This window comes from Saccostrea cucullata, unplaced genomic scaffold, assembly GCF_032062105.1.
Source record: "Saccostrea cucullata isolate Sc308-1 unplaced genomic scaffold, CSIRO_AGI_Scuc_v1 ctg1443, whole genome shotgun sequence".
Taxonomy (NCBI): Eukaryota; Metazoa; Mollusca; class Bivalvia; order Ostreida; family Ostreidae; genus Saccostrea; species Saccostrea cuccullata.
Window position 1 is genome coordinate 36,493 of NW_026930741.1, and position 16,008 is coordinate 52,500.

General features: G+C 33.7%; 3 protein-coding genes across 3 annotated transcripts in view; 2 read left to right on the plus strand and 1 right to left on the minus strand.

The window, feature by feature from the left end:
* Window positions 1-344: 344 nt before the first annotated feature.
* LOC134229894 (uncharacterized) lies at window positions 345-2,144 on the minus strand. Its single transcript, XM_062711678.1, has 2 exons — window positions 1,835-2,144; window positions 345-1,430 (listed from the first exon to the last, which is right to left on the minus strand). The coding sequence occupies exons 1-2, from the start codon at window positions 1,933-1,935 to the stop codon at window positions 371-373; spliced, it is 1,161 nt and encodes a 386-aa protein (XP_062567662.1). The 5' UTR covers window positions 1,936-2,144; the 3' UTR covers window positions 345-370.
* A 523-nt stretch (window positions 2,145-2,667) lies between these two features.
* On the plus strand, window positions 2,668-3,351 carry LOC134229896 (uncharacterized). The gene has a single exon (XM_062711679.1). It carries the CDS (start codon window positions 2,811-2,813, stop codon window positions 3,300-3,302), a length of 492 nt encoding a protein of 163 aa, XP_062567663.1. The 5' UTR covers window positions 2,668-2,810; the 3' UTR covers window positions 3,303-3,351.
* Window positions 3,352-9,394: 6,043 nt separating this feature from the next.
* The window catches only part of LOC134229897 (nuclear speckle splicing regulatory protein 1-like), a 14,050-nt gene continuing 7,436 nt past the window's right edge, over window positions 9,395-16,008 (plus strand). Inside the window, exons 1-2 of the mRNA XM_062711680.1 lie at window positions 9,395-9,506; window positions 15,284-15,359. Of these exons, the coding sequence (XP_062567664.1) occupies window positions 9,487-9,506; window positions 15,284-15,359 (96 nt within the window). The 5' untranslated portion in view covers window positions 9,395-9,486. The remainder of the gene's footprint in view (window positions 9,507-15,283; window positions 15,360-16,008) is intronic.

Sequence of the window (16,008 nt, forward strand, 5' to 3'; positions counted from 1 at the left end):
TTTTCCTGATTATGTGTTGGCTAAGTGTTATTGTAAACAGTCGTTTTAAAAAACAGAGTACTTTAATATTGGTTCACTCGATATGAGGTTTAAGTTGTAATTTAATATTACTCAGGCAAGTATAATTGCAATATGTCATAATGTGGTGAGTGTATTTAACTCAGGAAGAGATTATACCTTTTTTTATTTTTTATTCGATGTCTCCTTATACATTTGTTTATTTCTGTGCCAGGAATCAATTCAAATTTTTGCAGAAGTGCATTATTTTATAATTATATTTTCTTACTCAGGAAGAGTGTTTTCTCCTTTATTTTGTTATTAAAAAGAAAAAAGCTGAACTAGTTTTTTTTTTATTCACAAGGAATAATTCTTAACACAATCTTCTTGCAATTTGAAGTCTTTTGAGTGACCCTCTGTTCATCAATTCCTGGTCATATATACCTGCATTGGGCAAGACTTGGGGAACTTGGTCATCTGTCATCATATCCTGGAAATCATCATTGTTTAAGATGCAGATATTGTGCAGTATACACCCTGTCACTATAGTTTTAATCATTAATTTTGTATCGTTTTGGTCAAGGTGCTTTAATCTGGTAAATCGCCCTTTTAGTAAACCAAATGCACGTTCAACTGTACTACGAATGCTGCTGTGTGTGTAATTATAACGTGTTTGGACTTCAGTAAGATGCCCATTGTCTCTGAAAGGTGTTAATAACCATGAAAGATTAGGATAAGCCGAGTCGCCTAACAAATGACCATCTCCACATAAGACTGGTCCATTTTCAAACAATTTTGAGTGGCGCAAAACACGCGCATCATGGACCTTTCCTGGAAAGCCAACAAAAATGTCTTTAAAGCGGAGATCTTCTCGTACAACAGCTTGCAGGACTATTGAATAAAAATCTTTACGGTTGTAATAGTCAATTCCCCTGTCTGGTGGTCTTTTAATTGAAATATGTGTCCCGTCAATGAATCCAATGATGCCAGGAAACCCTTTAAGATCAAAATACATATCCTTGATTTCCTGAATCTCTGTAGGAGTAGGCCAGAGAATAACTGCATCTAATAGATAGTCATTGATGAAAGTTATTAAATTGTGAATTGAATATAAAGCTGTGCTTTCACTTGTTCCAAATCTATCTGCAATGGCAGCATACTTGTCTAAACTGGCCATATACCATAGAAACATGAGTAGGCGGTCCTCGAGTGGAGTCTGCGCTGATCCTCCTGTAGACGTGCGGCATAAAATGCCTGATATATTCTGTTGGGTGCATATTGAAGAAATTTTCTCTTTTAGACACTGAACACTCACTCTGTCAACTCTGAAAAAAGTCTTGAATTCATCTAGGTGAAAGTGGGAAACAACGTTCCTTGTATATTTCTTTTGTCTGTGTCTTTCTTTGGTTGCATTTCGCCATTTTATTGATGAACTACAAAAAGAAACCATATGAATAAGATGTTTAAAAGTTGTAGAATGATTTTGGTGGCACACCCTACGTAAATTATTAAAGGGGTGGAGGTGGGGGTTGGTCCTAAAATAAATCAAAACATGGAATGTGTATAAAACTTAACTGTGAACAAGGGAAATTACCCCCCCCCCCTTTTGATTCACTTAGCTGTTTTAATTCAGTTCACTATTATATACAAATAATTTTGATTATCGAATTGTTAAAGCTGTTTGTGTAAACATATAAGTCAACATCTTTAAAAGCTGCACAGATTGCAGGTCCCCGCTGTTAACCTCTTAAAATGTGCAATTTGTTCTGACATATGATTATTACACATTCAATATCGTCCAGACTCCTTAATAAACTTAAATTGTACTTGTACTTACGAAGCCAATAAGGTTAAAAGTGGAAGATCATCGTCCTCACTCTCGCTGTCGCTGCTATCAAAGACAGTAGCTGCTAAAAACGTCAACTGTTCTATCGACATGTTTATTTGTATTTTCTGTTTTCCTTTTTTTTTTGACCGGAAGTGACCATTCTTTTTTCTTATTTCATTCGACTGGTACTTATACGTAACTTTTACTCATTTCTCATTTTATGCGTTCGACTGGTACAAGACTGTTGAGAAACTTTTAAGTAGTGCGCATATGGGCGGAGCCTATTTTTACTCATCAAAAAGGTACCAGTCGAATACGCCAAATGGGATATATGACAAAAACTTTCTTGATAACCGAGATTCAAGATTTGCCGACTTCAGGAAAATTTTAGACAGTAAAATGAAAGATGCGCTCAGTCGGGGTATTGGCGGGAAACCTAAACAGGCCGACCCGATACTGCCCGAGGACGAAGCCAAAATATGGGAGAAGAGTGTTTTTGGATCGAAAAATGCAGAGACACTTCAGTGCACCATCTTCTTCTACTGCTGCAAATTTTTCGGTTTGAGAGGACACGATGAACACCATTCTCTTGAGTGCAACCAGTTTGTCGTGGACGAAGACAGTCGAGGAAAATACATCGAGTTCACTGGAAGGTCTACCAAAACTTTTAAGGGGGGATTGGCGCATAAGGAGCTTTACAACAAACAAATTAGACATTACTGCCAGCCTGGTAAGTTATATTCTGATTATAAATTTTTTGCTAACAACCATTGTCTTTTATTACTTTTTAGAGATTAATAGATCCGCCCCTCTTTATCTCATAATGCCCCCCTTTTCTTCTCGTCTCTTTATTTACTTAACTGTATACTGACTCACTGGTGTAAATATTAAACAGAGATTACAATATGAAAAATATGCCTATCGCATTTTAATTTATTATATTAGATATTTCATTGGGAATTTTAATGTTGTAGGGGAGCGTTGCATGGCGGATCTCTTCAAACTTTACCTGGAGGCCCTTGGAAATGAAGGTCTATTCTACAGACGGCCGCTAGCAGGGTCACCACCGCGGTACGGTATTCAGGCTGTCGGCGTAAATAAACTGAAATCGATGATGAAAATAATATGTGATCGTGCGGGACTCAAGGGGAATTTCACCAATCATTCTGGGAAAAAAACTTGCGCGACTGCATTATACCAAAGTGGAATTGATGAGCAAGACATTATGGGCAGGACAGGGCACAGATCAGAGATGGGGGTCCGGGCATACAAAAGGTCAAATGCAGATATCGCTTGTAAAGTGTCGAAGTGTTTGGATCCACCTCCCGTGACAGCGCTCAGCGGCGAAGAAGAAACCAGTGTTCCTATCAAGCGTGAATGTGTCCGTGAAAATCAGAGCGCTTTGAGGGATATTACCAACTTGAGCAGTGGTGGGGCATTTCCTTGCTTCAATAATTGCAGCTTTTCATTTCATTAGAAACTATTGAAAGAAATATTATGTACAAGTATACAATTGTCCAAGATGGATATACGTGTAATCTGAGTATCTTTTATTTGAAAGGAAATTTCAAAGTAATATATGTTCTGTTCCATACTTATAACAATTTTGGGAAAAAAAACTGTTTTGTACTTTCAAAAAAATCTTGAGAGAATAATGTATGATGCAATGTTTGCATGTGAAAGTTGTACAATAAATTATTTAAACAGCACAGTTTTGCTGTATAATGAGCTCCGCCCCTTGCTGGTGTATCTCCAGTTATTGTACGGTGAAATTCAAAGGAAAAGTGCCGCAACCATGATACAAGTCCTGGTTTGATTACGTTGATATCAAATTTCTTGAAGTCAGTTTCTGTAATACTAGACGGTGGCTGAGTTTTGACAAGTTATCCACAACCAATGTGGTACAACGCCTTAAATATACACTGAACCAAACTTCAAAGTGTTCACCTAACATTTTTTTAGTTTTAAAGAACAAATGCAAACAATAAATAATTTCTTTAATTCATGGTTAATGATGCATATTTCAGTTCATGTACGTATCTTGTCAGAATTTTAATCAAAGAGTCGAGGAAATGATGTACCCTCAAAATGAAAATTCACACAAAATAATCTATATGGAGTAAGATCATCACTCGCTCTAATTACTGTTGGATACCATGTACCCTTGAATAGGAGACTGACCCATCTGCTCTCACGCCTACTGCATAGATACATGTATTTCCAGTTGATATTGTGTAAGGGGGGGGGGCTTTTCAAGACCTTCATTATAAAAATCCCAAATGTGTTCAATGGGACATCACACAGAGGCTTTTAGTCAATATCTTTGGGCGTTTAGTACGTAAGTGCACTGCTTTAAGGGTGATTCACGCTGCTTGAGCTGATATTAGACTGTCAGGAGCACCGATTGCATTTTATTATTGAAGGAAATTACTAGTGAACCAAATCAGAGACATAAAATGTATGCTTTACATGTATATGTGTCTCTGACCAAATCCAAATGACACTGGATAAAAAACACAGTGAATTTCAGTTTCCACATGGCTGAAACACTACCAAACTCTGCGGGAACCTAATCTTAAAGCTGACATGAACTCTTAAAAAGGCGTCATTTTTCATCTTTGTACGACTTACTACATTCCTGTACGCCTTTGTCCGCCATATTTCTTCGATTCCGCCATATTTAATCGGAAAATTTTGGTTACCTGTACCTGCTATATATAGCCTTGTACGATTGCTTCACTTGAGTGATTTTCTAGCCTGACTGTCGACATGTACACATCTCCGATAACAAAGTTTTTAGAAATCCATAAACTGACCAAATGCATGTTTGAAAAGTAAAAATTCGACAAAAAATAGAACTATACCGAGAATTAAATTATTTTTTAATGCATTTGCTGCAATATAGAAAATAAACCAACACGGAATACATACATGTACATCAAACACCTATGCATGTCGAGAAAACGCGTCAAACGCAGTGATAAAAACATTTACCTGACTACTGCTATCGCTAAAGGGATGTGCACATGTCGAAGAATTATCCTATTTTACTTTTATTGAAAAATGCATCTCAGAAGTCATGTAATCCATTCCTAACTCAACAGTAAAAGATGCTTGGACACACGTGGCCCATGCCGATCATTTTGTTTGGTCAGGGAAAATATCAAAGGTTGAAAGCTCAGTGGGGTTGATTGAAAAAAAAATGCAAGTAATTTTTTTCAAAAATAAACATTACTCTTGTCTGTACATGTTGTAAATAAAATTTACGATTAAGTACATGGTTTAACTTCATCAAATTCATTAAAAAAAAAGCAGGCATTATTATGTATCATTCACCTTTTGAAGATATTTTCCTGTGATATAAGGGGGGGGGGATAAAACATGCATAACACTCTCATAAAAATAATGTAAGAAAAACGTCTGAAACAGATTGGATTTCTTAATGATCAATTATTATCAAATAAATACTGTGTATTGGCTTTATTAGACCTAATATATTTTGATTTAAAGTTATTTATAATTTTATGCATTATGAAAGAAAGAAAAAGTGAGCACGTTCACATACCCCACGCTCCCCCAAAAGTCGAAGTGCTAAAAATTCCAAGAAAAAAATAAAGGAATCGTAATCTCCTTGTAATATGCACATCTATACACATTGTGTCCTAAATATCTGCAAAGTTTGACGAAAATCAGTGTGTGCAGCGGTTTATGAGGAGTTGCGCTAACAAATTGCTCACCTCTATATTCAAGATATGGCCAAAATCTAAATGTAAAAGTGCGGAAATTCCCGGAAAAATAAAGAATTCGGAATTTCCTGGTGATTTGACAATTCTACACACACATTGTCTCCTATAGATATCTGCAAAACTCTGTGTAGTGGTTTTTGAGAAGTTGCGCTGACCAAAAAAAAAAAAAAAAGGACTGACTGACGGGTCAAAAACATTATACCTCACGCGTGGGGTATACTAAACGAGTTTGATTCTTTGGTACAATGGTAATGAAAATAGAATTTGATGTGAATTAAATTTCTAGACATAAATAATTAATGATTATTAGAAAAAAGCATATAGGAAGAGTGAGTAAACTCCTCGTGAGAATTCCACATTCTACCTAAAACTATAGCTTTTTAAAAATTCTCTTGTCTATTGTCCAAGCTCGACACATACGTTTGAGAAAGTATTCCAGAAAGTTCCTAATGTTCCCATTCCTGTGATTTATATTTCACGTTTATTATATCCCCCACCTGAAAAGTGGGGGGTAATCATTATGTCCGTTCGTCTGTCTGTTACGCTTTGGAGTACCCATCTCTTATCTGCAAATCCTCTTACACCACTTAGAGTAATTTAATGAAACTTTCAAAGAATCTTAAGTTTAATATTACATATTACCATTATGCATCTCCTATTTTACTTTTTGATCTGACACGTATGGGTTTAGCGAAGTATGGACTTTGCCATTATAACCATATGGGAGGCAGGGGGTATCATTTAGTGAGTTCATTGCTCATAATACATGTACGTCTAGTTTCTCTTTCAATTTGGGCGTTTGGGTTAATTTCCTGTCCAAAGTAAAATTATTATTCAATTTATGAAGTTTCGACATCCCTCCTGAAAAAAATCCTTGATCTGTCCTAATGCATAATAAATGATACAGCACAAAGTGCGTAGGATTTTATCCCCATCATTGCCCCAACGGGTAGTTACAGACAGAAAGACAGAGAGAGAGAGAGAGAGGGAGAGAGAGTTCAATATACAAAAGAATAAGTAATAATTATCCGTATTCAACCAGTGTCAAGTATCCCTACCCTAGCTTTTAAAATTATCTCCCAAATTCACCTACAGAAATTATTTATATATAGAAAAAAAATACCTAGACTATCAGGCCGGGGTACTGAAATCTCGAAATATTTCCTGTAACAACATAATTATAAAACAGTTACATTCCTCAAAATGCACATACTTTGTGGTCGGAGTGACACATTTTAAAAAAATCTCAAAACTGAATTCGGCAGAAATGTCTGTCTTCCAAGAATATTTAAATAACGGTCATGTCAATTATTTTTGTATGCCCCGCCCCCCCCCCCCGTCCAATAAATCAAATGCCTAAACGTCAATCTGAACAGGGGATGGCCTTTCTCCGTGTGTGTATGTGTTAAAGAATGTATAGATGTACACATAAAAATTTGTATTCTGGTTAATTGCTTTTAATATTTGAAGTAAATTATAGCCGTACATCAAATTACTTTGTTTAGATTTGAGATTAGTACTAAAATAATCAGTTATAATTGACAAATGAATTTTGCGACGCAAACCAACTGCAGACTATATACATGACTTTGTATAGAATGTTTATTAGAACTACATGGAGATAAACAATTCACAATTATAGCTTATGAACATCAGTTATGATACCCCCCCCCCCCCCTTCAGCCGCGCAAATACCAAATAACTTCTCTTTCCACTTTTGATATTTTCCCTGACCAAAATCTGATCAGCACGGACTAAGTGTATCGTCGTGCTAGTGTGTACGGAGTAATGACAGTGTGTTTACTATTGGCTTTTATGGAGTTTATTTCTTTTTTGTGATGCATGTTTCAATAAATGGAATTCAGGGTGTATTTCACTTGACTTGTGCACATCTTCGAACCGATGCAGTAACCTTATTACCAGGTATGGGTACGTTTACAGCGTTCGAGGCGTTTTCTCGATATGCATCAATTGCATAGGACCTGCAAATCAAAGACGTTGGTTGTTTTGTTCCAAATGATATCATTTCAAAATGTGTTTGCAAATTTTACTGCTTTTTATTTCAAGTTTATTCTGCATAAATTGGCGCACTGTAAAAATACGTACTCATGCATCTAAATTTCTCTTCCAAACTTGCATTTTTTTTTTTTTTTGATTCAAATCAATATCATTCAAAAATATGATTATTATGTTATTTATTTTGTTTTTGAAATGTCTTGATCACCTCATGTGTTCTCATATGCTTTACCAAAGGAGATGTGCACAAGTCGATACCCAAACCAAAAAATCATTCAAGTGTAACGAGCGCATTGGGGTATACATCGTTACAATGAGACAATGTATCAGAAAGAAATATGGCGGAATACGGCTATAGTTGGTATGAAACAAGTCGTACATAGATGAAAATGTTGCGTTTTTAAGAATTCATGTCAGCTTTAAAGTCCACAGTGTTTCAGAACTGAAACTCCAAGTTTCATCAAGTTTCCGAACCTACATGTTTATTGTCTGCATGTAAAAAATATTAGAGAAATATACTCAGTACCTCCATATACGTGAAATAAGAAGTTATGAGATTATATTTAAGGAATCACTGTCTAATTAGTAGAGTGTGCCAGGACATCCGATCGACGATAGTTGAAAACGTGGGATAATTGCCAAACGTACGGGCAAACTGCACTTTCCTGTAGCAATTATGCCCCCGTAAACGAAGTTTCTGGAGTATATAGCTTTTGTTGTGTTCAACCGTCTGTCTAGCTGTTTCTTTGTCTGTCTGTCTAGCTGTCCGTTTGTCTATTTGTCCGCAAAAACTTTAACCTTGCCCATAACTTTTGATTTGGTAGAGCTATGACTTTCATATTTCACATGTGTATTCCTTGTGACAAGACCTTTCTGTGGGTACCACCAAATTTGACCTTTTGACCTTAGAGTTTGACCCACTTTTCCAGAAAAATTCCAAACAATTACTTTGGTCGTATCTTTTGAATATAGTTAATAGCAGGATTTTTATACTTCATATAATTATGTATTCTGTGTAAAAAGACTTTTTCATAGGATACCAACAACTTCGAGATTTCTGTACTTGTGAAAAAAAAAAACTTTTACCTTGGCCATAACTTTTGAACAGTAAGAGCTAGGGCGTTCATTCTTTACATATGTAATCCTTGTGAGAAGATCCTTCATTGGGTACCAAGAAATCCCTTTGACCTTGGAGTTTGACCTACTTTTAAAAAGCAAACCTTGACCATAATTTTTTAAGGGTTAGGGCTAGTGCTTGCATACTTTTCATATTTAATTCTTGTGACAAGACCTTTCATTTGATATCAAGAATGTTGACCTTTGACCTTGGAATCTGACCTTCTTATAAAAAATGTTAACCTTGGCCATAACTCTTGAAGAGTTAGGGCCAGGGCTTCCATACTTTACATACATATGTATGTATTCTTAGTGGCAATTGGATACCAATTAGCTTGACCTTTTGACCTTGGAGATTTCCCTACTTATGAAAAAACTTTAACGTTGGCCTACTTTCATATTTCACAATTGTATTTCCAGTGAGAATATCCTACTTTGGGTACAAATATATTAAATTTGCATTTAAGAAAAGTTTAACCTTCGCTATGTTGCCATACGGGGGCAGCTGAGTGTTTCACAAACACATCTTGTTTTTATTGTAAACAATTAACCTAGCTATGTTAAAAGTTTGACATAGTCCATTAAGTAGACAATAATTACTTAAAATACAATGGAAGAAAAAATATTTTCTCTTTTTATATGCAAACCAAAATTCTTAATGCTTTTATCGGTGATAAAAAAAAATCTGAAGGTTTTATTTAGGCTATTTAAGTCGGGATCGGTCTTCCAAATGGGGACATCCGTAAAATCAGACCGCATTTTCTCAGATTTTCAAAGTGTACAATGAATCCAGTTAATAAACAGTAAGTAGCGTATTATATGTGGATTTTTTAATGCTCCAAGTACCAGTGCTGTCTATATATCATTTAATAACCACAGGAGTCGGAAGTTTTATCAATAAACCAATGTAAACACAACCTGTGAGCTTCGCGAGCGCTGTGCTTCTCTCGAAGCTCACAGGTTTACATTGGTCTTTTGATAAAACTGCCGACTCATGCGTAATAACTGAACCAGTGAAACTGAAAATTTTAATTTACAATGTAAAAGGGGAGAAAGTATGTATATTTAGCTTGAAAAAAAAAAAAAAAATATGTAAACAAGTTTTTCTTTAGGACCACAGGCACCTGAATGTGTATCAACAGGGACCTATATACTAACATATAGGTCCCTGGTATCAATAAGTCGCTTATTTTTGTAATTTTGTAAAAAGATGGGTAAAAAATACAATGTCTATCATTTTGGTGTTTGATAAAGAATTGTTTGGGACGGATAAGGATATTGTTATGGTTGCCTGTTATTTGCCACCAGAAAACTCTAGTTTTTATGAAGATAAGGATGATACATATGGTGTACATTTATTGTATAGTGAATTGTTAGATTTTTTGAGCGACATTATAGAAGAGGTCTGTGTAATATGCACAGGAGATTTTAAAGCTATTATAGGTAATATGTTAGATTTTGATGAGAATGAAAAATATATCCCAGTTATTGGTGAAGACATAGATGAACATGCTACTTTTTCCCTACCAAGAAAATCACGTGATAAAGGCATTAATAAATTCGGAAGAGCACTGATTAATTTATGTAAGGCATTACAGTTATATTTTGTGAATGGAAGATCTGAAAGTGATACTGAAGGACAGTATACATACATATCTACAAATGGTAAAAGTGTCATTGATTACTTTTTATTGTCTGTAGTTATTTTCCTTTTTGAAAGATTTTATTGTAAATGAATTTGCCATATTGGACCATTTTCAATTGACTTGTACTTTTAAAGGGCCGAACCTAATGATAAAAAATATAGAACCAAAGGGAGGGGATCTTGTGAGGTTTAGATGGAAAGAAGATAAAAGATCAGATTTTGTTGAAAAATTTAACTCAGATTATGTAAAAGCATGTTTGTCCTCGTTAGATACAAACTTAAGAAATAGTAATGTAAACAACGCTGTACAGTTAATTACAGATATATTACAATAATGTGCATTAGAAATGAAATGGGATAAGAAACCTATGAAATTAGAGCAGCCTAAATGGTGGGATAAACAGTGTGAAGAAGCTAAGAGAGAAAAGAGTCGTGCGCTAAACACATATAGGAAAACAAATTCAGAGGAGGATCTAAACATTTATAAATTACAAAGACAAAAATTTAGGGATTTATATCACTTTAAAGAATCTCAGTTTAATCAGTTACAGATTGAAGGGTGTCTAAGTGAACATGATACAGGAAACATGTGGCAAGCTATAAAGAAATTGACAAGAGGTACTTTCAAAACTAATATTTCAAATACCGAGTGGATAGATTATTTTAGAACCTTATTAGACTCTGCTAAGTTTGATATAGATAGTGTCTTTGAATCCGAGGCAAACAGTTTTCTAACAGAACTTGAAGATGGTAACGTAAAAAATGATGTTGTTGAATTGGATAAACCTATTGAATTATGGGAAGTAAAAGATGCACTCAGTGAAATGAAGAATAATAAATCACCAGGAATTGATGGTTTAGTGACAGAAATTTATAAAAACTCTCTTGATCAATTATCACAATACTTTGTAAAATTATTTAACATTATATTAGAAACAGGTATTTTTCCAAGTGAATGGGGTAAAGCTATTATATGCCCTATGTACAAGAGTGGAGATAAGAATATACCAGAAAATTATAGAGGAATATCATTATTGAATGTCATCAGTAAAATTTTTACTAAAATTTTGAATAACAGATTAACTTGTTGGGCAGAATATGAAGGAGTATTGTTTGAACAACAGTCTGGTTTTAGACAGGCACGTTCTACTATTGATAATTGCTTTGTTCTTCAAGCAAGTGTATATAAATATATTAGTAAAAGCAAAGGTAGAATGTATTGCATGTTTATAGATTTTTCAAAAGCTTTTGATTGTGTTCAACATAATATTTTATTGTATACACTATTCAAGAAAAGAGTCAGTACAAATATTTTATTGCTTTTAAAGTCAATGTATTCCCAATCAACATCATGTATTAGAAATCAAAATCTTATTTCAGACTTTTTTCAATGTAATATAGGTACAAGACAGGGTTGCATGTTAAGTTCTTTATTATTTATCATGTTCATTGGGGAACCAACAGAATTATTAGAATCAATAGAATGTAAAGGCATATACATTGATGAGACATATCCTAACATTATGCAGTTACTTTTTGCTGATGATGTAGTTAACTTTGCGGATACTGTTATTAACTTACAAAATCAAATTAAAGCCTTAGAAAAATTTTGCTACAAATGTGGCATGAAAATTAATTTACAAAAATCAAAGATCATGGTGTTTAGACGTGGGGGTATAACAAAAAATACAGAGAAATGGTTTTTTGATGGAAGAGAAATTGAAATTGTATCATTTTACAAATACCTAGGGTTATATTTTACAAGTACAATGTCATGGGAACTGACAAAGAAGTATTTGTGTGCTAGCAGAAAAAGCATTGTTTATTGTATATAAATTTATGAAGATGTACAATGCATCATATAAACAAATCTTTTGCATTTTTGATAGAATGACTGTACCTATTTTGACTTATGGTGCTGAAATATTGGGGTATGAGTTATCGAAATGTATCGGATCTATACATACAAAGTTTTGTAGAAGAGTTTTAAGACTCAAGAACAATACACCTGAAATAGTTGTACTAGGAGAACTAGGGAGATATCCTCTAATGGTAAAGTACTTTAAGAAATTTATTACATATTGGTTAAAGATACTTTGTATGGAAGATGATAGACATCCAAAAAGATGTTACTTATTTTTACTTCAGTTAAATAATGTAGGTAGAATTAGAGGTAACTGGGCATCAGAAGTGAAGTCAATGTTATGTAGATTTGGATTCCACTATGTATGGCTTTATCAAGGTGTAGGGGATAATGTATTATTTTTAAAAGAGTTTGTACAAAGAGTTCAGGATAACTATATGCAAGAATGGCACTCTTCATTGATCTCTTATAGTAAACTGGATTTTTATTGTAAATTCAAAATTCTCTAGATGTCATAAACAATGTATCTTTTAGAGAATCACTTTGTAAATTAAGAACCTCTAGTCACTGTTTGGAAATTGAACATGGTCGATTTAAAGATATTCCTAGAGAAAATAGATTTTGTCTCTTCTGTCAAATAGCAAATAAAAATTGTATTGAAAATGAAAAGCACTTTGTAGAAAATTGTGAATTATATATGGATATTAGAGTAAACTGTAATATTTTGAAACACTTAGGATTTTATAAAAACACTGTGAATATGCTTATATATGGAAATGATGCAGTGTTAAATGAGGTCGCAAAATTTACCTTTTTAGCTTTTAAAGAGAGGGAAAAGTTCATTGAGAATTTAATATGTGATAATTTATAAGTATAGTCTATATGTTTCCATATTGTATACCTGGTAAGCCTGTCTAAAATTGTAAATGTAACATTGTAAAATATGAATGTACTTTGGGCCGGTGGCCTACAATACTTAATTCAATAAATATCTATCTATAAGTCGCTAAATAAGTCAAATATCGAAAAATTCTACCCCCTCTATATAAATACATTATAGTGTGTTTATATATAGAGGAGGTAGAATTTTTCGATATTTGGCTTATTTAGCGACTTATTGATATGAATTCAGCAGGTTGGGACCAATTGCCCAAATGGGATAAAATAGTCCGTTTGGGATATAATATCCCAAATGGGCAATAAATTTACAGTGCAAAAATTGAAAACTTTTATTTTGGCTATAAATATCATAAATCCGCATCAGGACACTTAAAAAGGAATAACTTTTGGTTGACAAGTTTTCCTGTATGCTATTTGTTTTGGAGATTGATCCCTCAGAAGTTCCTTAACTTTTTGGGGATCAATCTTACAAACTGTAGGGTTGCAGAAAAAACTTACCAAAAGTTATTCCTTTTCAAGTGTTTTGATACGGATTTATGATATTTATGGCCAAAATAAAAAATTTCAATTTTTGCACTGTATAAATTTATAGCCCATTTGGGATATTATATCCCAAACAGACTATTATATCCCATTTGGGCGATTGGTCCCAGTCTTTTCAGGTGCCTGTGTTAGGACATCATACATTGGTTCCACAGAAGATCTAACATTAAACCTGCTTAATTATGAACTTTAGGATAATAACAAGAAGTTACTTAACAGAAACGTTCATGAATTTGCAAAAATTTTAGCTATTTTTTCTTTATGTTTGTATATAGGCCAACTATAATAATATTTCAATTTTGGATAATGGATAATATAGATTAAATATTCTGCTGAAGCCCAATATACACAGTTCAGGGACTGTCAAACTATTTCTGTTTATTACAGGGATGTGCAGTTAGCAACGCCCGATTGATTATTAAGTAAAAATATATACGATTCAATATTATTAACAAGAATTAAACTTTATTTAAAAAAAAAATGATCCTTACTTTTTCAGCAATAAACTTTTCCCTGCCAGCATTTGGGCTAGTAACTTTTTATTGGGGCTAGGAAATTACACACTCTAGGCTTACAAGTGTAACAGGAAAGGAGAAAATGTATGGGTGGACCGGGAATCGAACCTGGGACCCCTGCATCTCCAGTCAGGTGCTCTACCAACTGAGCTATCCAGGCTGACATCCACGGTCCAAACCATTACACAAGTAAAGATAAAGAGATTTAACAAAGTTGAAAACTCACTCAAAATAGCAGCTGGCCGAATGGATGTCTACTCTTAAAAGCTACCAACCCTGCTCAAAATCTGTCTAATTTAATCAATGTTAATCAGTCTAATTAAAACATTCATTATTATCTTATAAATTATGAAAGTATTAGATAAGTAGGATGTATCAAGTTTATAAATAAAACTTAATTTCTTAATACCTGTACAATACTTATAGACTTACAATTGTACTTAAATAATACTTTACTCTGTTGGATAGCACAAAAAAAACCCAAAACCCCAGGAACTAGCTGTTTAATGTATACTCCTGACCAATATACAGTGCAAAGAATGAAAATTTGTATTTTCAATTGGCTACAGATATCATAAGTCTGCATCAAAATACTTAAAAGGTAATAACCACTCAGAGCTCCTTGGATGGCTCGTACCTGGCACACTGAATGAAGCGTATCAGAGTCAGCCGAGTATTGCCCATTGAGGAATAACTTTTGGCAAGCAAATTTTTCTGTATGTTAGTTCCTAAACTTCGTGGGTATCAATCTCCTAAACAGTAAATGTTGTGAAAATATGTTGAATGCTTCTGATAAAAACTTAAATAAAATAATTTGGGGGGGGAGGGGTGAAGGTATCTACATGTACTACAGTACCTCAATAAAGTTTGTTATAATTCTCGAATCGATTCTGCAATTTTCTGTAAATCACATCTATTAGTATGTATATGTGAGGCATTCTATATCTGTGGTGAGGTCCAAGCTGTCCAAACAGATTAACTGATTATTCAAAATACCATAATAATTGTTGAAGAATAAAAATAATTGAATAGGTAAGCAAATTAAATGATTTTTTATCTGAAAAGTGTGTTTAATCATAAATTTAACAGATAATTTTATTTTATGCCTCACAGGTATGGGCTGTTAATGCCAAAGAAAAAACAGTCATCTTTCAAGGTGTCCAATATTTTTGGAGATGATAGCGATGAGGTTTGTAAAGATGTAAAGGTGTCTTGATTCTAACAAGGAAAGATCTCTTAATTAAGTTAAAAAATGTGTGTCACTGTGTGTTACACATCACTGTTGCAAGCTACAGGTTTTGTGGCCATTCAATTTCCACAGTCAAAATGGACACAAAACCCATCATGAGTTGCAACAGTGATTACACTTACACTGCTATTTTTTTATCTGTCCGGATGATTTATATTCAAATCTTTTGAAACATAAAAGGATTTGTTTCATGTTTCTCAATTACTTGAAATGAAAAGTGTAATATGTTCCTAAAATCTGATTGAAATATGCATATTCCTGTATTAATTCTTAATTTTTGATTAAAATACATGTAACGGTATGTGTAGGTGGATGAGGGGTGATAAGGTTCCAAACATCAAGTTTCCCATAGAAGTTAAGAATTAAAAAAATCTTTAAAAAGCATTTTACAAGTCCAAATGATTTTGAAAAAAAAGTATATTCATTAAACATGTAACATTGATATTGTGTTAAATTTTTACATGGGGTTTGCTGTAATGATTTTCAAGGTTCAAGTAATTTTAACAACTTAAACTTTTATCAATTAACATGATTAAGGATTTTAAAAGTGATATGTTGAGGTCAAAGACATTAACCTAATTGTTTAAAA